Here is a 21,659-nt window from a genome sequence, read left to right as displayed (position 1 = left end):
TGTCCCATTTACCTTTGACCTCAATGTCCTTAACTACTTTCTCCTTCAGAATTTTTTCCGAGACCTTGCATACTACAGATGTCAAACTAACAGGCCTGTAGTTACCCGGATCACTTTTTTTTTCCTTTCTTAAAAATAGGAACTATGTTAGCAATTCTCCAATCATACGGTACAACCCCTGAGTTTACAGATTCATTAAAACTTCTTGTTAATGGGCTTGCAATTTCATGTGCCAATTCCTTTAATATTCTTGGATGAAGATTGTCTGGGCCTCCCGATTTAGTCCCATTAAGCTGTTCGAGTTTCTCTTCTACCTCAGATATGGTAATATCTACCTCCATATCCTCATTCCCATTTGTCATGCTACCATTATCCCTAACATCCTCATTAGCCTTATTAAAGACTGAGGCAAAGTATTTGTTTAGATATTGGGCCATGCCTAGATTATCCTTAACCTCCACTCCATCCTCAGTGTTTCGCGGTCCCACTTCTTCTTTCTTTGTTTTCTTCTTATTTATATGGCCATAGAACCTTTTACTATTGGTTTTAATTCCCTTTGCAAAGTCCAACTCTACTTGACTTTTAGCCTGTCTCACTTTATCCCTACATGTTCTGACCTCAATAAGGTAGCTTTCCTTTCTGATCCCTCCCATCTTCCACTCCCTGTATGCTTTCTGCTGTTTCTTAATCACCTCTCTGAGATGCTTGCTCATCCAGCTTGGTCTACAATTCCTGCCTATGAATTTTTTTCCCTTTCTTGTGATGCAGGCTTCTGATAGCTTCTGCCCGCCATACAATTTCTATTCCCAGATGTGGCCCTCAGGTCAAAAAGTTTGCCCACCTCTGTTCTGGAACCAGGGTTCTCAACTGGGGTTGCAAAAAGATGTTAAGAAGCTTGCAACTTCCTTGCCCTTCCAAAGCTGCTAAATGAGAGAGTGGTCCCAAGGCAGCCCTAGCATGGAAAAGGTTGAGAACCACTTGTCTAGAAACAATGAGGGGGTGAAAAAGCAGCCTACTTTCCTGAGTCACATCCTCGAGGAGGGCTACAGCTACTGGAAAAAGATAGAGCTTTTTAGACAGAGACCATAATGTCATAATTCAAGGAAAATGTCATAATTCAAGGAAATAAAAAATCTTCTCCCACATATAAAAAAAGAACAAAGCTGCTTCTTGAGACGAACAAAATATCACTAGATGATACAACTACCCCAAGCAGAATTTAGTCTCTTAAAAATGTAAGACATGTCTTATAAAGCTGTTAAATAGTCAGATGATTCACATAGTGAACTGGAGCCAAAATATATGTCAACACCCACTTAAGATGCTCATCTTGGACAAAACAAATCTGTTTACAAAGAGTTTGAAAGGAAGTTAGTGTGTTCGCTAACACAGTGCTAAAGCTTTAGTTGCACAACTAAACAGTTCTTTATATCAAGGAGGAACTTTTGTTCTTGTGAAAAATCTTTTTCAATATTCCTGTCATCTTGGAATTCCCAAGTTAAACAGAGCCAGACTGACTTCACTGCATGTACTGAACTCTGGTCCCAAAGGAGGTACTTAGAAGAAGTGTGGCTCATTCTTAAAGGGATACAATGCAGCCCAGTGTAATCCAAGCAGTCAGCTGTCTTGCCAAACCTGTGTAGGCATGCAACAACTGGGAATCTTGTTTTGTGGAAAGCAAGAGAGGGGTGGCAGGGAGGCAAAAACCAACCAGACAATCTTAGAAAAACCTTAACAAAATAAAAGGGCTTAGTAGCAAAAGCAAATGCTACCTTGCGTTTCAAAACAGTGAGTAAAGTGCTTTCTTAGATATTTCCCTTCTCCCTCTGGAGGGGATTTAGTCTTGGCACAACGTTTACAAGTCTAACATGCTTATTATCATATCAATTAATAATTTACAAAACTGTTTCACAGCATGTCAGTCTTCCTGTAGGGATTTTATACTGGCTCTATCTGAAAGATATGTAATATAAAATTTACCTGGGTGATCCTCCAAAGCAGTACACTAACTTGGATGTGTCTGCCATACAGATTTACTCCATGTGACCAAAGGAAGCCTTTTCCTTTTAAGGAATGACATGGCTTAATTTTCTTAGTATTTTCCCTAGAGATCTTGATGAATAGGGTTTGTTCAGATCTATACTTGCCATCAAAGAGCATTCAGAACCAGTTCACCTCTCCTGTTGTCAGCAACAAGTACAATTTGCTAGTTTATACAATGAGAGCAAACCTCCAATTCTTTGGGTATGTCTATACAGCAGTCATAGATTGCAGCTTGTGTAGACATACCCAAGCTAGACTTAATCTACCTGCTTGCGGGTCCCAAAACAGTGAAGCTGCGGCAGCAGGCACTTCAATATGGGATGTACAAGCCTGCTCAGAACACTGGGTAATTATCCTTTGTCTATCAAATGGTAGACATGGTGGAAATATTAGAGAAACAGGTTGCAAGCATTTTTATCCTTGTGGGGATCCAACTTTGCTCTGAGCAGATTTAGATGACTTGGTGATAAAAAGCTTGTGCCTTGAAAGCACTTCTTACTTATTTATATACCGAGTGTCTCTCCATATGCTTTGGGTATCCGTGGCATAACTTAAAAAATCAACAAAATACCACCCAACCATAATGAACCTGCAAGTCAATAAAAATTATAAACACTACCACTGGTAGACAGCTTCATTGGTTCTAGACCAGTGGTGGGAAAAATGCTTTAAACAAGGCCACATACTTCATGTTGCATGGCTTAGGACACTTTGCTTGTAGTCTCTCTACAGAAAAGCAAAGTCTTTGTCACAGTAAAGTCCACAGAGGTTGATATTACAGCCTAATTTCATTTGAAAACTAACCTTACTGTTACATAGGAAAAAGGAGGAAATGGATTGTTTTACTCGGCAGCAACATTAGACCTCCCAGTGGGAGTTTCAAACTCTCCCTCTTCCTTCCTCCTTCAGAATATATGGAAAATGAGTCATGAGAGGCAGCACACAAAGACAGACATAGTAGTGATGGCGGTTAACCTGGCCTCCCGTTACAAATAGCTGACACTGCCTTGCCCAATCCTTTTTGGCATCCCAGTCACACCACCACAAACGGTGGCAGCAGGGATAGTGTTTAAACAGCTATGTGCAGAACTACGTGGGCGAAGGTATCTTTAAATAACCAGAAGTGGGTCTTATTCCCTGACTGTGTCAACATGAGTTGTTGTTCCATCCTACTGAACCAGAGAAGTGAGCCAAATGTAATTCTGAGTGTTGCAAATATAAGCAATGAAGTGAGATCATTTTCTGCTGCTCAGAGCTATCCTCATCTACACCAGAATGAAATTGACCCAATTTGTCAGTTTTTACTGCTTCCATTCAAAGTTCTGTGAGCAACAGTGAGATTGGCAGGACTCAAGTCATTTTTGTTATGCTGGTGTTTGAGGAAACTATGAGCAGCAGCAGAGGGCAGGCGTGGAAGGATGGGGCCTAAACCCTGATGGTGGGTGGGGGGTGGGAAGAAGAGTTGGAAAAGTAATTAATATTGTCCCCATCTCGTTGATTTAGCTAGGAGGTTCAGGGGTGTGAGAGGAACAGATAATGCTGCTGCTTTCTTCCAGTTTCATGTAGAGTCTGGGTTGGGGGGTCTTCAGATTTATCAGGCTGGAAACTGTGAAAAATGAAGCCTCCAAGCAGGGTTCAGGGTCAACACCTTAGCAGGAAACTTACCTGGTGCTTCTCAGCAAGTAGGTGGGATGGGCAATGTGTTTGGCTATTAGATTTAGTCCTCTGGCTAAAGCAGGGGTGAGCAAATTACGGCCCGCGGGCTGCATTCGGCCTGCAGGACGTTTTAAGCTGGCTCGCGAGCCTTACCATGTGGCTCTCTGGCGCTTCAGCCAGGGTGCTGGGTTGGGGGCCGGACCACGCGGCTTGCCCCCACTCCAGCCAGGGCGCTGGGTGGGGGGGCCAGACCACGCAGCTCGGCCCCACTCCGGCTCCTACTCACTCCAATGGGAACTGCAGGGGTGGTGCCTGCGGACGGAGCAGTGTGCAGAGCTGCCTGGCCACGCCTCCATGTAGAAGCCAGAGAAGGAACATGCCACTGCTTCCCCCGAGCCTCTCCCCACGCTCCTGCCCTAATCCCGCTCCCACCCTCCGAACCCTCGGTCCCAGCCTGGAGCACCCTCCTACACCCCAAACTCCTCGTCCCCAGCCCCACCCCAGAGCCTGCAGCCCCTCCTGCACCCCAACCTCAATTTTGTGAGCATTCATGGCCCACCATACAATTTCTATTCCTCGATGTGGCCCTCCGGCCAAAAAGTTTGCCCACCCCGGAATAAGGTATAAGCACTTTTATACCAGTATAACTGCATCCATGCTAGAAGGGTTGTACTGCTTTAACAATACTGGTATAGATAAAGCAGCACAACTTTATAGGGTAGAAAAGGCCTGGGTGGATAGACTATTTCAGAATAGAAATAGGATATATAGAGGGACTTTGGAGAAAGAGAAAATGTAGGGCAGGAGGGAAGGGAAAAGGGATAGCAAGAGATGTGGCGATCAGAAGAAGGGGAGAAAAGACAGAAATGATGCAGGAAGAGAGACGCCTGGATTTATTATAGGAAAGAGAAGAGGAGAAAGTGGAGTAAAACCAAGAAAGAAAAGTTCTTATCACAGCAGGAGGAACACAGAAAGGGACATTTCTCACATTATTAGTTAACTTTCTGTTGAATAAACTAAAGCCAAATACAGTATACAATAGAGTATTTAACTGTTCTGTTTTCTTAAACTGCAGATGGTTGACTGTGACGAGCTTAGTAGTATTGATGTAACTTTCATTCTGATTATTAAGCTTAGTGTATTAGTTGGTTTGTGTAAACAATACTTAAAATTTACACTCTTCTAATAACTGGAATCACAGATGTGGTGAACCATTTCATCTCCAATTCGGGGTGAATAGGAAGGGGTTTGTATTGTCCCACTTTGATAAGCTGTTTTACATTTAATATAGCTCTTGTCCTCCAAAGACCTCAAAGTTCTTTACAATCATAGATTGATCCTCTTAACCCCCATACAAAATAGGAATTGTATTAATTTTACAGATAAATATAAACTGAATTACAAGAAATTTTGTTGCCCAAGGTCACGCAGTGAGTCAGTGGCAGATCCTGGGTATATTGTGGACATATGCGTTTCGATGAATATAGGAGTTCCCATATGGATTCAGACAAGTGGACAGTCTGTTCCACTATCCTGTCTCTGGACGGGTCTATATTCTTCAGAGGAGAGTGCAAGAAGCACCACAATCGACAATTATGGAATAATCTGCTCACAGGGTTTCTTCCTTATCCCCATCAGTTAGTGATTATTTTAAGCCATACAACTTGCGTTTACACTTCTTTGGGGGTGGCAGAAATAAATCCTTGTATTAGTTTTTTGTTGCCTTTCAGTCATGGAATAGTCACATGTTCTTGTTTTATAATAAGATAAATCTGGTATTTGTTTGCCTTCTCTATGCTATTCACTCTTTTGTACACCACTATAATTTCTCCTTTCTAAACAGAAATCTTTCTGTGCCTCTAAATTTTATTGTGCTTCTCTGAATCCCTTCTATTTCTGCTATATCTTTTTGACATAAGGTGACCAGATCTGAACACAGCATTCCAGGTGAGAGTATACCCTTGACTTATATAGTGGTGTTATTTTATTCTCAGCGTTGTTTTCTATCATATTCTTTATATCATAAGATGATCTGTCTGCCTTTTTTTTGACCGTTGCTGGTCATTTGAGCAGGTATTTTAATTGAGATGTCCTCAATGATGCCAAGGTCTTTTTCTGAATGACTACAGTTAATTTAGAACCCAGCAATGTTCATGGGTATTTCAAGTTATTCCCTCCAGTGTGCATTATCTTGCATTTGTCAATACTGAATTTTCTCTGCATTCATGTTTCCCATTAATTTAATGGTTTGTTAGCACCATTTGAGTTTTAGTAAATTAAATAATTTTGTCCTCTGCAAATGTTGGTATCTCAGCATTCATCCCCATTTCCAGATCCTGAACTATAATTAGCAACACTGGTTCTAGCATAAAGAAAAGGAGTACTTGTGGCACTTTAGAGACTAACAAATTTAGTAAGCATGTAACCTTCTGGATCCCTATTGTTAAAACATTGTACCATCCAAAATATTGATAATTTATTCCTACTTTCTAGCTATAAATCAGTTACTGACATATGACAATAATTTACATAAGAGTGGCCATACTGGGTCAGACCAAAGGTCCATCTAGCCCAGTATCCTGTCTTCTGACAGTGGCCAATGCCAGGTGCCCCAGAGAGAATGAACAGAACAGGTAATCATCAAGTGATCCATCCCGTCGCCCATTCCCAGCTTCTGGCAAACAGAGACTAGGGACACCGTCCCTGCCCATCCTGGCTAATAGCCATTGATGGACCTATCCTCCATCAATGGCTAATAGCCATTGATGGACCTATCCTCCATGAACTTACCTAGTTCTTTTTTTAACCCTGTTTTAGTCTTGGCCTTCACAACATCCTCTGATAAAGAGTTCCACAGACTGTGCGTTGTGTGAAAAAATACTTCCTTTTATTTGTTTTAAACCTGGTACCTATTAATTTCGTTTGGTGACCCCTAGTTCTTGTGTTTTGAGAAGGAGCAAATAACACTTGCTTATTTACTTTCTCCACACCAGTCATGATTGTATAGACCTCTACCATATCCCCCCCCTTAGTCATCTTTTTCCAAGTTAAAAAGTCCCAGTCTTATTAATCTCTCCTCATATGGAAGCCATTCCATACCCCTAATCTTTTTTTTCCTTTTCTGAACCTTTTTGAATTCTAATTTATCTTTTTAGAGATGGGGTGACCACATCCATGTGCAGGCGTACCATGGATTTATATAGAGGCAATATGATTTTACGTCAGACTTCATGACAACCTAATTAACTTAATAGCCACTAACAAGAGACTTTATCAAAGGCTTGCTGAAAGTACAAATTGTCAACTGTTTCTCCTTTTGTTTAGTTTACATTCTCAGAGTTCTAATAGATTAGAGAGGCATGATTTACTTTGTATAAGTGGTGCTGGCTTGTCCCTATCATATAATTATCATTCTATTTTTAATCATAGTTTCATCCAGTTTTCCTGATATTTGAAAGTGGGCTGACTGATCTGAGATTCTCAGCATCACTTCTATTCAGCAATAGGTAAAACATTTACTGTCCTCGAGCATTTAAATGGCTATATTTTGTTAGCACTTCAGTGACTTCAGGTTCCACCTCAAGTCATTCATGTATCCAGTCCTAGTAATAATTTGTTCTTAAGTTTATCTATTTGTTCCAATACTACTACTTTTGATACTTCAATCTCTGGTGGTACCTACTCCTTATTACCTCAAAGAGTAGATCTTGGATTGGCATCTTCAATTTCTTTGCAATTTCCTTGTCCTCCATTGACTCCCTAGTAGGCCTGGTACCAGTGTTAATATTGTAGTACATTTAATTGGCAAAGAAACAGTCCAAAGTTGGCATCTGATTAATTCTCTGTTCACCATCTTTTTTTTTTTTTTGTGTTCTCTGTGTAACACTGATTACTTTTAACATGCACAGTATCAAGTGTAACTTTTTGTACCTGTTTAAGTTCTTTAGTGAAGCTTGCTGGGCTAAGTAGCTGTTTCACCTACAAGCCAGAAAAGAAGACCTTCCTTCTGAGCTCATGTAATTTCAATGAGTGCATTGTGTCCCTAAGTGCTGGGCGCAAAGGCATGGTGAGTAAATACTGCTGCCAGCAGATTTGAAAAAAACAAACGCAGTGACATAAGCCTGAAACTGAAAAGCTATGAATTCCCCTCTTGGAGGGTGCTATTGATACCTTCGACATTTAGCAGCTGCAGGAATCAGGCTTGTGAATGGAGTCCCTTGTCTGCATCAACTGAACCAATTAGAAGTGTCTTGGTTTAGCCAACAGGAAATGACACTGCAGCCAGTACCTAAATATAGTGTGTATGCGTGCATATCTGTGATTACATATACACTTTCTTCCACTCAGAAGGTTCTCTCAGAAACTGGAGAAGACAGAGAGACAGAGCTGGCACAACTATAACTCTCAGCATAAAAGAAGACTGAGTTGTTTTGCTGTGAATATCAGATTCACAGTGTGAGGTTTCAAGCTCTAGATGTGAGAACCAGAAAAATTCTTAATATCATTGCCTGGTCTGCTCTCATTTTTATGGGCTGAGGGCAGGAGTATACATGCTTGAGCTTGTCGTTTTTTGGAAAGAAAAGAAAAATTTCAGCTTATTTGCTCTTTCAACATAAAAGCATCCGAAGGAGTGAGGGGCATGAAAGACGTCACATTTTAAAAATATTTTTCTTGTGTTTAAACAAAAAAAGTATTATAAAATCTGTTTTGGTCAAACAAAGAAAATAGCTATACTCTTGAACAACATGTGGCAGCCGGTGCTACACGTATGAGTTTTTGGAAACTTTGTTAAAGCCAGTGTTGGTGTTTCTAGTGACTGTATAGACTTGGTAGTTATTGAATATTCATTCTGGTTTGATGGAATTGAGCAGTGAGTCCTGCGCTAATGAGCATCTTGGGATTGCGTTTAAGAGTTAAACTGATGTACTGGAAACTCAGATTGTATCAGCTCACCTGGGGAACTTTGCCCTCGGAATATCCTCAGAAAGGTAAGCAGTATTGCCAAACCCTAACGTTATAAAATCATCAGTCACACCTCAAAAAACCATGAGATTTGACTTTAAAAATCATTTTGGTATTTCCTTTCTGACTTTTGAGATTTTTAGCTCATATTATCAAGCCTTTCTCTGCAACTCTGAGGGCTAGAAACTTATCTTAAAAACACAACAAAAACAAACAACTGAGATTCTAATGCACTCATACTATTCCATGAGTTTGGACTTCAAGAAAAATACCAAACGTTACAGGAGTCATGATAAAATCGTGAGTTGGAAAGAATTACTTCAAATCACTGAAATATGATTTGGAGATCAAATAATTTGGGATATTGTCTGAGGATGTGAATAGCTGCTACTTGACATCTGCAGAACAAACTCACTTTGCCAGGTAGCTATTCTGTTAGCATTGATGCTTCTAGCTCACTTAATCTTAGATGGGTGCACTTTTCAGATATTACTTTTGCAGTAAAATTAGTCTGTGTCCTCCCCCCAAATTGTTTCCATCTGTCATTCTACATGTTTAATATTTCTGGAAATGTATATTGGCGCTCTCAACCTTTTCCAGAATTGTAGAAGGTTCATTTGGGCCACTTTGAAATAGATTATACAGTTGACAACCACTTGACTTGTGGTAGTAAGTCTGTCTAAATGACTTTATACCTTGGAATTCTGTGGAAGAGGAGAAATGTGTAGTTCTCACATGCCAAAAGTGACTATTTTTAGCTTCCTCTTTCCTAAGCTCCCTGATATGCAGAATATCACTTTGAAGTTATAAGTTGCCATAATTTAATATTTGAAGATGTACCCTTACCTAGACCTCCTTACTGTTTACACTTACTGGGGATTGATGCTGCTGCAATTGATGCATCGGGGGTTGATTTAGCGGGTCTCATGAAGACCTGCTAAATCGACTGCAGAGTGCTCTCTGGTTGACTCTGGTACTCCACGAGAATGAGAAGAGTAAGGCAAGTTGCCAGGAGAGTGTCCCCCATAGACGCAGTACGGTGTAGACACCCAGTAAGTCAACCTAAGCTATGTCGACTTCTGTTACGTTATTCACGTAGCTGGAGTAGCGTAACTTAGGTTGACTTACCCCAGTAGTGTAGACAAGGCCTTAGTGGAATCTGTTCTGCTAATGGGGATGTAGCTGTACTAGATTTCTCATCATAAGTGTACACGCAGTTCCTCAGCTATCGTTCAAGCCTGTGTCTCTTCGTATTGCCTCTTTTACCCCAACTTGTCATTGTGTCTGTAGTTTTGCTGCTGCTCGAGTGTGGTGGTAACATAGACTTGCCATTATGGATTTTCTCAGCTCTCATAAAGCAGGTCACTTTTGCAAATATCCAAGATATTTGCTCTTTGGGTTTCACAAAGCTAAAGTACTGAAAGTTGGCTATGTTTGCTGCTCTTTTTCCTCCCACCCAAGAACAACCTTCATTATTGCATATTAATAGGGTCATTTTAGATTTTTTCCCCCACTATGACAAGTTTTTATTACCAATTCTATTAATATTTTTTTCCAATAATATTGTTTTTTTTCTTCAATCATTTGTATGCCTGATAGCCCTAAAGATATCCCTCCTCTAATTTGTTATTGGGTTAAAGGTGTTGGATGAAACTCCTTGCAGAGTTTAATTGGCTTGAAGGGTAAAGTGAGTGATATGCTTTCTTCTTCTTGGGCTGATCACCTGGTCTCCATAGCATTCCCAGGACACCTCCAACATGACTTTCCTACATGGTAGTGGACGCACCACTATTAGATTACTAGGTTAACTCTCTAGTCTATAAGTGGAAGTCTTTTATGTCACCTTAAAATATATTTTAAAATTGAAATAAAGCCCACTTCTCTAGGTGCTTTTATTTTAACAATTCACTCCTTTCCTCTCCAGGGTGCTTCAAGACTACTGGTGTTTTTAGGGAGAAAGATGAAGTCTCTTATACTGTAACAATAAATGAACCACCTCCACTCAGATTATAATATAAGAATTGATCTCCTGGAAAAGAGCAATGGGTCCTCTAATCTGCAGTTGAGCATCTAAAAATGGCAATGCCAAATGTTTCAGTGGAAGGTGCAATGTCTTCATAATATATCTAGTTGTTTGCTAGTGCGCTATAGAGGGTTTTCCTTCCTGACTTCAACTGGTGAACAATTTAAGCCCTAAAACAGAGGTTCTCAAACTGTGGTCAGTAGACCACCACTGGTCCGTGAGCTCCATTCAGGTGGTCTGCGAATAGTTTTCTCTGGGTGTCTGGGCAGTCACACACAAGAGAATGAAGGGCCATCCACCTAATTAGTGGAACCGCAAAGGCATTGCTCCACTAATTAGATGCCTCGACCCTGGAGAAAATGCATATGTAAGGTGAGGTAGTGGCCTTGGGGGGGAATAGGAGGTAGGTGGGAGGGGGCAGTAGGCTGAGAAGAGGGGGTGGGGAGAATTTGGGATATGCAGGACTGTGGTGGCCAGAGAAAGAGGTGACAGCTCCAGGGCTGTAGCTGCCGGGGAAGAGATGGCCCTCCTTCCCAGCCTGAGCTCTGTGAGGTCTGTGGTGGGGGAGAGACCCCCCCCTTTTCTAATCCCAGCTCGGGAGCTGCCACGGTGGGGGAGAGAGGGCACATCCATTGCATTAGAAAGGTAAGACTACTGATATTAAAATATGAGTTGTGCTTTTATTTGTAGAAGAACAAAAGTTTATTATTGAGTTGTTTTTTTATATAGCTCTTTTATCCAAAGCCCCTTACAATAATAGTTAGCTAACGGTACAAACATCATTTGGAAAGATCACTAAGTGGTCCGCCAAGACCCTTAGCAATTTTCAAGTGGTCCGCGAAAAAAGAAGTTTGAGAACAACTGTCCTAAAACATCCAAATTTGATGATCTGTAGTCTCTTTGTATGATATATAAGTATATAGTCTGGTATAAGTCTGGCAACAGGAATGTTGTATTTGGTTCTGGGCACTTGGGGTTCACAAGTTGTCTGGAATTGGGGAAGAAGCAAAAAATGATGTGTGCCACAAGGATGATCTATTGTTTCAGAAACATCAAAAGGGGTGCAGAGGCAAGGTAAAGAATACATAAGTCTACAAATGTTTGGAAGGGTATTGACAGAAAGAAGAGTCTAGTGCAACAGTGTACATTTTAGGAGTAATGAGATGAAGAAGCTTAAACCTTCAGTGACAAAAAGGTGTTTTTTTTTTTTTTTGTCAAGATAGCTATTGATGTAAAATCCTAGTGGAGACAAGGACCTGTAGCGTTTACCTTAGTGTGGCTGATCAAGGTTAACCCTGTACTCCCACCTGAGGTTTTCCTCAACTAGCCACACTGAGGTAAACACTACAGGGCCTTGTCTCCACTAGGATTTTACATCAATAGCTATTCAATTTTACATGAGGACAGCCATCTCAGTGTAAAAACAACAACAAAAACCAACTTTTTTTGCTTCCCCCACATCCCCAGTCTCTCCACCCCAGCGTCACTCCCCTTGACCTCTTCTCCCCTTCAGCATCCCCTGACCCTTTAGCTGATGCCCTCGTATCTAAACCCACCACATAAATAAATAGTGAAACCGATGTATTTGCTGCCATCACATTTGTTCACTCTTGTGTGTTCCACCTCTTTCTGCACCCTGTGCCTGCCTTAGCTATTTAGATTGTAACTCTTCAGGGCAGGGACTATCCTTTGTGTTTCATGTTTGTATAGTGCTTAGCACAACAGAGTCCCAGTCCATGACTAGGGCACCTAGGCACTATGGTATTACAATTAATTTAACAATAATAGCCAAATGAGGGCAAGGGGAAATATAGGCTATCAGGAAAAACTCTCACCAAATTCTTTTAAACTACGAAATATTTTTCCAATTCAAACAGAGCTCTTTCCCTTTTAGTCTCTTCATATCAAACCTCCCCTTAGATACAACAAAAATAATCCATGGTAACAGAGTTCATTCACCATTAGGTGTCCCCTCTTAGCCAGGTGTGGCATCACAGTGCTCTGGCTGGGCTAGCTCCCCTGCCAATGGTCGCTCTGGTGCTTTCTCTGCCTGGTAACTCAGCCCTGCAGCCAGGTCATCATCTTTAGTTCACCCTTTCCAACATCCCAGTTGTCCCAACAAAAAGTCCAAAAATGCCTTTAACAGAAAGAAGTCCTTCCACCCTCTGTAGGGTTCCTCCTCAGTCAGTCCTTGGCACAATCTACAGCACCCTTGCTAGGCTTGATGATCCTTTCTAGGGGCTTATACCAAACAGTGGGGTCTGCTCCTTTATATTTGCTGTGGTTTTCCTTGGGCCACTTCTTACCTCTTGTCTCACATTTCACTCTGGGGCTCCCAGGCACTTTCCTGGTTTGTCAGAGTCTCTCCCAGGCATCATTCTGGGATGTATTAGCAGGAGTGTTGTAAGCAGGACACAAGAAATAATTCTTCCACTGTACTCAGCACTAATAAGGCCTCAACTGGAGTACTGTGTCCAGTTCTGGGCACCACACTTTGGGAAAGATGTGGACAAATTGGAGGAAATCCAGAGGAGAGCAACAAAAGCGATTAAAGATCTAGAAAACATGACCTACAAGGAAAGACTGAAAAAAATTGGGTTTATTTATTCTGGAGAAAGCTGAGGAGGGGACATAACAGTCTTCAATTACGTAAAAGATTGTTATAAACAGGAGGGTAACATATTGTTCTCCTTAACCACTGAGGACAGGACAAGATGTAATGGGCTTAAATTGTAGCAAGGGAGGTTTAGGTTAGACGTCAGGAAAAACTTCCTGTCAGGGTAGTTAAGCACTGGAACAAATTACCTAGGGAGGTTGTGGAATCTCTGTTGTTGGAGGTTTTTAAGAGCAGGTTAGACAAACACCTGTCAGGGATGGTCTAGATAATATTTAGTTCTGCCTTGAGTGTATGGGACTGGGCTGGAAGACTTCACAAAGTCCCTTTCAGTCCTATTATTCTATGATTATTGATAATTACTGATTTCCCCTTAGCCCTTCAATCTAGAAAGTTAAATAAAAATCGCAGGCCCATCCACTTCTTTTGCACAGTGGGGGGAGCAAGACAGGGAGCCAGATTCTGGCAACTAAGATTGCCCAACTGCTGCAGGAAGTGGAAGGATGCACCCCATCAGCAATGACTTCCCATGTCGGACAGAGCCCCCTCCTGGCCTCAGCCCTTTAATGCGGGAGTGGACAGGGCCGCTCTGAAGGACTTGGATCAGGAAGGGACTCTGTTTGGCAGGAGAAGTGGACATGGCTCTATGTGGGTAGTCTCAGCTGCCAGGAGTAGGCCCCGGCCCAACTAGTTACCCTACTGCGCAGCTACTGCAACCCCCAATCTGCAGTTGCCCTTCTCTGCAAGCAGAAGCTGAAGACACAGAGCCCCAGGGAACAGAGACTTGTCTTTTTTCCCCTGCTAGACTGAGCCTGCACAGGGGAAGCAGGCAGGGCTGTGCTGAAAGGCCAGCAGGGTCAGGAGGGGGGCTCTGTCTAACAAGGGCACCAGTGCTCAGTGGCTGCGGCTTTCCACTCCCCTCCTGACTGGCCTTTCAGCGTGGCCCCATCCACTTTCTCTGAACAGTGGTGGAGAGAGATGGGCAGGAGCTGTGTCCTGGCAGCTGAGACCACCCAGCTGCTGCAGGGAGGGAAGACTTCCTCAGCTGCCAGATGGTTATTAAACCTCCCCCCGCCCGCTGCCCTTTGGTTGTTTTTTTTTTTAACTGATTTTCTCCCATTTTTAATTTTTTTCTTTTTTTTTCTTTTTTTTTTTTTTTTTAGTAAAAATCCACTAGTTCCTGGGAAATTTAAAACAAAAACTAAAAAGGAAGGGCCTTAAATATAGTCAGTTTCAACTCCTTCCCCCGGCTGGTTAGTTTCTCTTTTGCTGCTGTTAAATCCTTACAAACATCAAAAGGAATGCAGAGAAACCCTTGTAAAAATTACAGGAATTTCAAAAATTCCTTTTTAAAGGCAGCTCTATAAACTGGTTTGTTTATTTAGTCAATTAAAAAATAATCTGTTTGACAGTGGCCCTTTGAAATAACATAAGTGATCTGACTTGGATCTTCATAAACAAAAAATGCAGGTTTACTGTGCTGTTTATACTTTTAGTCTTTTAAAAAGGTATGAGTTAGGACCAGAATGTCAACGTCAGCACATTTTTTATCACTGATTATCAGTTTTTTAGTTTTTGTACATCTTACTTGCTTTTTTTTAATGTTTCTTTAACGTAGTTACTTTTCGATTCCTGGAAATAGCATATGAGCAGTTGCATGTGGTGTGGAAAATGACTCAAGCTGGGTGGCCCCTTTACTGATGACATGGTAGAACATTTGGATGAAAGCTAAAAGTTTCCTTGGAGAAAGCATGATTCTTATGGTCTTAATTTGCTAAACCTAATGTAACAAGACTAACTTGCTTGATGCCAGAGATGTTTCAACTTGCAGTCTGTTCTCCACCTCCTCCTTAAGCTGTCCACAGCGCTTTGGGAAGCTCCACCCTTCTTATACTTCTAGCTATAGTAGCTAGATAGAACACAGAATGTATTTTCTCAGTAACGACTCCTCTTGCTCCTGGAGTGATGCTTTTCCTATTGGTTCCCAGTCATGTGAGTAATAATCACATGGAATGACTTGTGCTGGGAGTGGAATTCTAAGACTGCTTGCGTCTAGCAGTTCCTTTTGCTTGCTGTCGAGCACAGTATGATCCTGGGAACGGTTCTACTACAGTCCAGCAGTTATGGCAAAGAGGAGAACCTGCTTTGCTGCCTCTGCAATGAAGCCTCTGATACTGGTTTATCTGATTTCACAGGTATGGTGCATGGAAATGCTGCACAGCACCCCTTCATTTCTATGTTGCTATGTACACTGAATAGAGGACTTGAAACAAAAGTCTTTCTTCCTTATAGTACAAGATCAGCTATAGGAAGTCTGAGGATTTCTGTTTTTGTTACGTTTTTTTAGAGGATCATTAAAACTTGTCATATTGAGCAGTTATACAGATTGTATTTCAGAGGAGGAGAGAACTTTAGTGTTTGATCTGATTCTAAAATGTCAGGTTTAGGACTTTCCTTTAACTTTCTTTCTGTTCAGTCTTGTGCTGGGACGAGAAGTAACAGTAGCATGGGAAAAAGGTATCTTGCAAATTGGCTGAACGGGTAAGTGAATGTTCCAGGAAGGGAGTAAATTCTACAGTGGGAACAAAGAACAGGAAGAGGAAAGGGATGGATGAGACACATCCTTTTTCCTTGATCCAAAATGATGTAATTAGTATGTAAGAGAAGTGATTTTCTAGACTGTAAATCTTCACTCTGGGAGTACCATAACATTCATTTTAACTTTAAGATGCATCATAAAGTTAAAGGATCTAGAGTTTAAAAACTAGAGGTTTCTAGTTTGGTGCCCTACCCCGGATCTAAATGTCGGGCTTATAAAGTATTCACTCTACAGGGGTTATGATAATTATACATAAATGTCATTGTTTCCTTGATGAGTTAGACAGTCAACATATGTAAATATAGCTTTTTCCATCTAGCAGTTTTTTCTTTTTTCCTGCCCTTTATTCCTCCCGAAATAAGGCTCCTATGTGCCTAAATCTCTTTTGAAAATGGGGTTAAGTCTCAAATCCCTCAGGTGCTTTTGAATATTTTACCCCTAATCTCAAGAGAGTTACTCTTCAAACATCAAACCATTGACTTCAGTTTTGCTTTTTTTGGTATGTAATACTTCTCTTACGAACATGCACAGACCTCCTAAGCATTCAAAAGGAAGTAGTGGTAGTCCCACATCTGCTTTGAATTCCTATTGGTGACTCAGTGTATTACCACAAATGGTTTAATGTGGGTAGTGTTGCTCAAGGCTATGGAATCAGCAGCAGGTGGCATACCTACTGCCGCCTTTGGTCTGGGCTTTCCCTCTGGTTAAAGTATCCTCTGCTGAGCTGCGTGTGGGCAGGCTAGTAGATATTGACTGGCTGTGGTGCTTGATTCAGCAGCATTACTAACTGAATTGATATTCTGTTCCTGCTATGAAGTTAACAACTAGATTCATAGTAACTGATTATACATCTGCTATAGTCATACCTTAAGTATGGGCTGGGTGCTCATTGCATTAGCCACCATGGCTTGAATTGAAACACTTGTATTTTTTTATCTAAAACAATATTTGATTGTAAAAGAAAACTGTGTGCCCGCTTTTTTTTAAATCTCTGACTTTAAAGCAAATACATAATAGAAACCAGGAAGATATTTGCACCCTGGTTAATGTAATTTGAGGCCAAAGTGCAAATGTCTTTAAAGAGAGTGCAAGCTCTCATCACACGCTTGTAGCATTTCTGCTCCTTTAAGGGAGGACAGTCTGGTCGTTAAAGAGCACTAGGAGTCAGGAGACTTCCTTTGTCTCAGACTTGGTGTGTGACCTTGCCCAAGGCACTGAAAGACTTTGGCTTTGATGGAAGGCACTACAAAAGTGTAAAGAATGTATTATTTAATTACTATTTATTTTTGCTCCATAAGGACAGCTGCTTCAAGGAATTGGTGCTCCTATCTGTTGCCACCAAAACAGTTCAGTGCTAATTATTTGACGTGTATATACACGCCCAGCTATAAGCATACAGGCACTTGTGCTATAATTTATCCATTGGGATTTTCTCATGTTGTCTTGTGATACCAGTGTAGTACTTTAGCATTCTCTAAAACGAATTGGTATTGATAAGATGACAGCAATCCATGTACACAAACTGTTGCGCATACCTGCAGTAAAACAGTAGGAATGAAAATATCACTAGCTTAATACCTAGCTGCAGGTTTATTTATTGCTAGGGGAGCTTGTAACTTTGAGCCTGATGAGCTCTGCTGGTGCATGTGATAACTTCTTGGTTAGGCCTGGAATGTAGGTTACTCACCAATCACAAGATCAACAGGTCATGCTGGCAACGGACATAACTTCTCTGAGACCTCAAATACAGATCTGGTCACTCCAGACACAAGTTTACAGTCTCCCTGAGAAGCAAGTTTGTGATTTCATGATAGTTATAAAATCTGCCAGCATAACCAACAGAGTATGTAACTATTCATGAGTGCTGCTAAGAAAAACCTTTGATAAATTAACAATCACAACCTGTTCTGTCATGTTTGTTACAGTAGCATGAAAATGGAAAGTGGAAAAACTGAATGGATATCGCAGGAAAATCCTTACGTTTTGGTTTCCTAGCAATGAGTCTTGGCCTCCTCTGAATCCGTGCCAAATGATTGCCTGCTGCTTGGACCATGCCCAGGCCCTTACCTGTTTGTTTCTCACTGGCTTCCCCTTGTCCCCATCCTATATCACAGTTAAGCTCTCTGTCCCTTTTCAAGGCTCTGCGCGGACTAGCTCCTGCTTTTGGGTGTGTCTCTTTTTGCTGCCTCATTCTTCCCCTCTTACTCAATTAACTGGCTCCTTCATGCCTTATTCCATCCTGTCTCTGAATTCTTAACACACTATTAAAAAAAAAAAATCTAAATTATTGCATTAAATGCTAGTATAGTCCCAAGCTTGATCTGGGAACATTTGTATCATTTTAAGCTTCCTAAAGCGGTTGATCTTGATGGAGACCTGCCATTTGATGTCAGTATTACTTAATGTCTTTGTCCACTCTTTCCAATTCAGCTTCCCTAAAGAGGAGGAAAAAAATGTGTAAAATGATCATATGAAACATCTATTTCTCATCAATCTTACCCTCACTTCATCTTTAGAAACTTGTATGTTCCTTTCCCTTGTGGAAAAACTTCCAAAAAGTAGGGATGAGTTTGAAGAAGGGCTGATGAAATTCAGTTTCAACATTAATTACTATATATTTTCATATTTGTTTGTAACAACCTCAATATCCTCTGGTCACACAGGCTGTTTTTATGATGCCTGGATTGATATACAACATCCATTCTTGCAAAATCCATACTTCCTGTTCTGTGCAGTGCTCACAATGTTGCAGCGACGCTGTTGTGTGTGCATTGGATTTTGACATTCACAACTGTTATTCATAGAGTAAATTCTCTCCTCTCGCTTTGTTTGTCCAGAGGCCCTTCACCGCCCCTATGGTTGTGATGTTGAACCCCAGGCACTGAATGAAGCCATCAGGTGGAGCTCTAAGGAGAACCTGCTTGGAACCACTGAGAGCGATCCCAATCTTTTTGTTGCACTTTATGATTTTGTAGCAAGCGGCGACAACACACTCAGCATCACCAAAGGTAAGGCGCGTTGTACCCTTTCAGCATCTTCATGTGGCTCCAGTTTGTTCTTATCAAGGTGTTGAGTCACAGACCTGTGATAGCTGAGATGGTAGTATGGACCTGTCCAGACAGCCCTAAGTTAGAGGGAAAGCATGACTCACATGGACAGTTGTTTCTCTGCCGCTCTACAAGGGGAAGGGTATTTCACGCTAAGGCTGTGTCTACACTTAAGTCACTGACAGCAGCACAGTTGCAACACTGCAGTTATGCCACTGTAGCACTTCAGTGTAGAACTCACTACAGCAACAGGAGGTGGTTCTCCCATCACTGTAGTTAATCCAACTCCCCGAGAGGCGGTAGATAGAAGAATTCTTCCACTGACCTATCAACTTAGCACTGCCTATGCTGGGGGTTAGGCTGCCACTTAGGGATGTGGATTTTTCACACCCCTGAGCAATGTAGCTGGGTGAACTGAACTTTATAGTGTAGTCCTGGCATAAGATGGCAGAATTAACTTCTCCCTGCAGAACTATAGGTAGCTTCCTTCAGTGCTAAAGCTGTGGGTTTACAATGAGAAAAGAATATACTAGAATCACTTGTCACTTCATTCCACCAGAGAGAGTGGAAGAAGGGAATGTAGCTGAAGTAGATTATTTCTTTCATGAACTGCTTGCTGATAGATAGGTGCCTTGCTAGCAGGTGTGGAGTTTTGTTTTTTTAACTTGTGTAACAGGGACCCCTACTGGAGAAATAACTTATTGCAGAGATTACTCGTTAGTACTCAGTTGGTGATCCAAGGAGCATTATTACCATCCCAATACTCCAAAAATCACCTATGCCTAACCTTCCCATTGCAGTGTGAGAAGTTTCATAGTTTTTCTTCAGAAATAGTAAACTTTCGGGTTAGGCCTATAGCACTAGTTTTCACTGCTAGTATCACCGCAAGTCCTTCAGCCTTAGACAGGACATTAATTGAGTGGCAGTTAGCAGAAGCCTTGGTGGTGCTGGGCATTAGTGACCAAACTAACTATTGGCATGTGGGACATTGATGCCGCACCTGCTCTGAAACTGTCAGCTTTCAAAACACTAGTTCTTCCCTGATCCTGTCAGCAGCTGCTGATTTGACAAGTATCTCCATCACCACAAAAAACTAATCCCAGCACCACTGCTGTCAACATGCACACAGATATTCTGGGAAAGTTAGCCACACAATTTAGAGAATTGCTCCTGGCCCAGAGGGCAGGTAACTGAACAGCCTGAGGAGCACTGCGTAGTGGTAGCACTAGTGTGATACTAGTACTGAGATCTAGAATCTCATGGGCCTACAGTGGTAATATATGCAGGCTTCTTTATCTCTCTGTAGTGACACTTCCCAACTTTATCGCCCATATACAGATTTCACTGTCCTGCTGCCTCAACTCAATGGAAATCAAAGGCTTCTTTAAATATACCAAGGAAAATATCAGCTTGGCGATTTTAGCACTTGTGTCAATGGATGCCAGAAAAATGTATCTTGCTGTACAACCATTTTTAAAGGGGTTGGTTTTAAGTCCTCCAACCTAGAATGGGTCCTCAACCTCTTAGGAAAGAATCAGCTCCCTGCTCCAGAAATCTAAATCAGAGAAAGCACTGGAACTGGTTGACATATGTGGAAATGTGGTTATATGTCAGTAAGTTTTAGCTGAGTATCCGAACTGGAGCAATTAGGGAACAGTGTCTTTGCTGTTCTGCTCCTCAGATTTGGAGGTTGTCAAAACTATTCTCCCCTCCTACTCCGCCCTGGCTCCTAAATCTAGGTTAAAAGCTAACCTGAGTCCACTTTCTGAATTTTACTTTTTATCTACTTAAAAATTACATGGAGCAGCTTGGGAATGTTGTATTAAAGGGTCATTGCCAAAGACTTGTATTCTCTAGCTGCAAAGGCAGGCTTAGTTAACTAGTAGTATGGGCACTCAAAGAAGACTGACCTGATTTCAGCTTGATTCCCCCTACCCACTCTTGTCCCCATCCTCAGGTGAGAAGCTACGAGTCCTGGGTTACAACCAGAATGGTGAATGGAGTGAGGTATGTTCTAAGAATGGGCAGGGATGGGTGCCAAGCAACTATATCACACCAGTGAACAGCCTGGAGAAGCATTCCTGGTATCATGGGCCTGTGTCACGCAGTGCAGCAGAGTATCTGCTGAGCAGCCTCATCAATGGCAGCTTCCTGGTTCGTGAAAGCGAGAGCAGCCCGGGGCAGCTGTCCATCTCCCTCCGGTACGAGGGGCGTGTTTACCACTACAGGATCAATACCACCGCAGATGGAAAGGTAAGGCCTGCTCCAAGGAACACAATGGGAAAAGAAAATAGGGGGTGTCTCGATTATCTTGTCTTGTACAAGTGAAGGGTGAAAAAAAGTGTATTGATTTAATTGGAAAGAGGGAACGTCTGTCCACGCTATATTCCCTAATCCAAGAAATAACACTTTTGTAGAAATCCTCAGAATGCTGTTAATTGTCCTTGTTGAGTGGGTGACTGGAGAGCAGAATAGTGGTGGTTTGATGTAGTTACAGATCTATTTCAATTGGCCCTGGCAGGAACAGCCTGTATGTGAGAATAAGCAAGACTTTGTTAAACCAACAGTTGTTTGTCTTTGGCACAATTAGGGTGTGGTGTGTCATATCTGGGGGAGATTCCACTGGTCCTAAAGAGGTTGGAGACTGCACTTTACAATAGTTTTGGTTTTAAAATTATGGAAAGCATGGGGGATGTCATCAGACAAGCCGATCGC

General features: G+C 41.7%; 2 protein-coding genes across 4 annotated transcripts in view; one reads left to right on the top strand and one right to left on the bottom strand.

Moving 5' to 3' along the window:
* Nucleotides 1-21,659, top strand: part of ABL2 (ABL proto-oncogene 2, non-receptor tyrosine kinase) — a 70,138-nt gene that overhangs the window by 32,067 nt on the left and 16,412 nt on the right. The window contains exons 1-3 of one of the 3 annotated variants that reach the window (XM_037907179.2): nucleotides 8,025-8,687; nucleotides 18,735-18,905; nucleotides 20,902-21,197. In XM_037907179.2, coding sequence (XP_037763107.1) covers nucleotides 8,585-8,687; nucleotides 18,735-18,905; nucleotides 20,902-21,197 — 570 coding nt within the window. In that variant the 5' untranslated portion in view covers nucleotides 8,025-8,584. Of the gene's footprint in view, nucleotides 1-8,024; nucleotides 8,688-15,364; nucleotides 15,494-18,734; nucleotides 18,906-20,901; nucleotides 21,198-21,659 lie in introns of those variants that run through there. The other 2 variants (XM_007061159.4, XM_037907178.2) reach the window with 2 other exon arrangements.
* Nucleotides 14,405-21,659, bottom strand: part of TOR3A (torsin family 3 member A) — a 35,335-nt gene continuing 28,080 nt past the window's right edge. Inside the window, exon 7 of the transcript XR_006283504.1 lies at nucleotides 14,405-21,472. The gene's annotated coding sequence lies outside the window, so the exon portion shown is untranslated. The remainder of the gene's footprint in view (nucleotides 21,473-21,659) is intronic.

This window comes from Chelonia mydas, chromosome 8 (assembly GCF_015237465.2).
Source record: "Chelonia mydas isolate rCheMyd1 chromosome 8, rCheMyd1.pri.v2, whole genome shotgun sequence".
Classification (NCBI taxonomy): domain Eukaryota; kingdom Metazoa; phylum Chordata; order Testudines; family Cheloniidae; genus Chelonia; species Chelonia mydas.
Note: the sequence above shows the minus strand (reverse complement) of the source record. Positions and strands in the feature narration are given on the sequence as shown.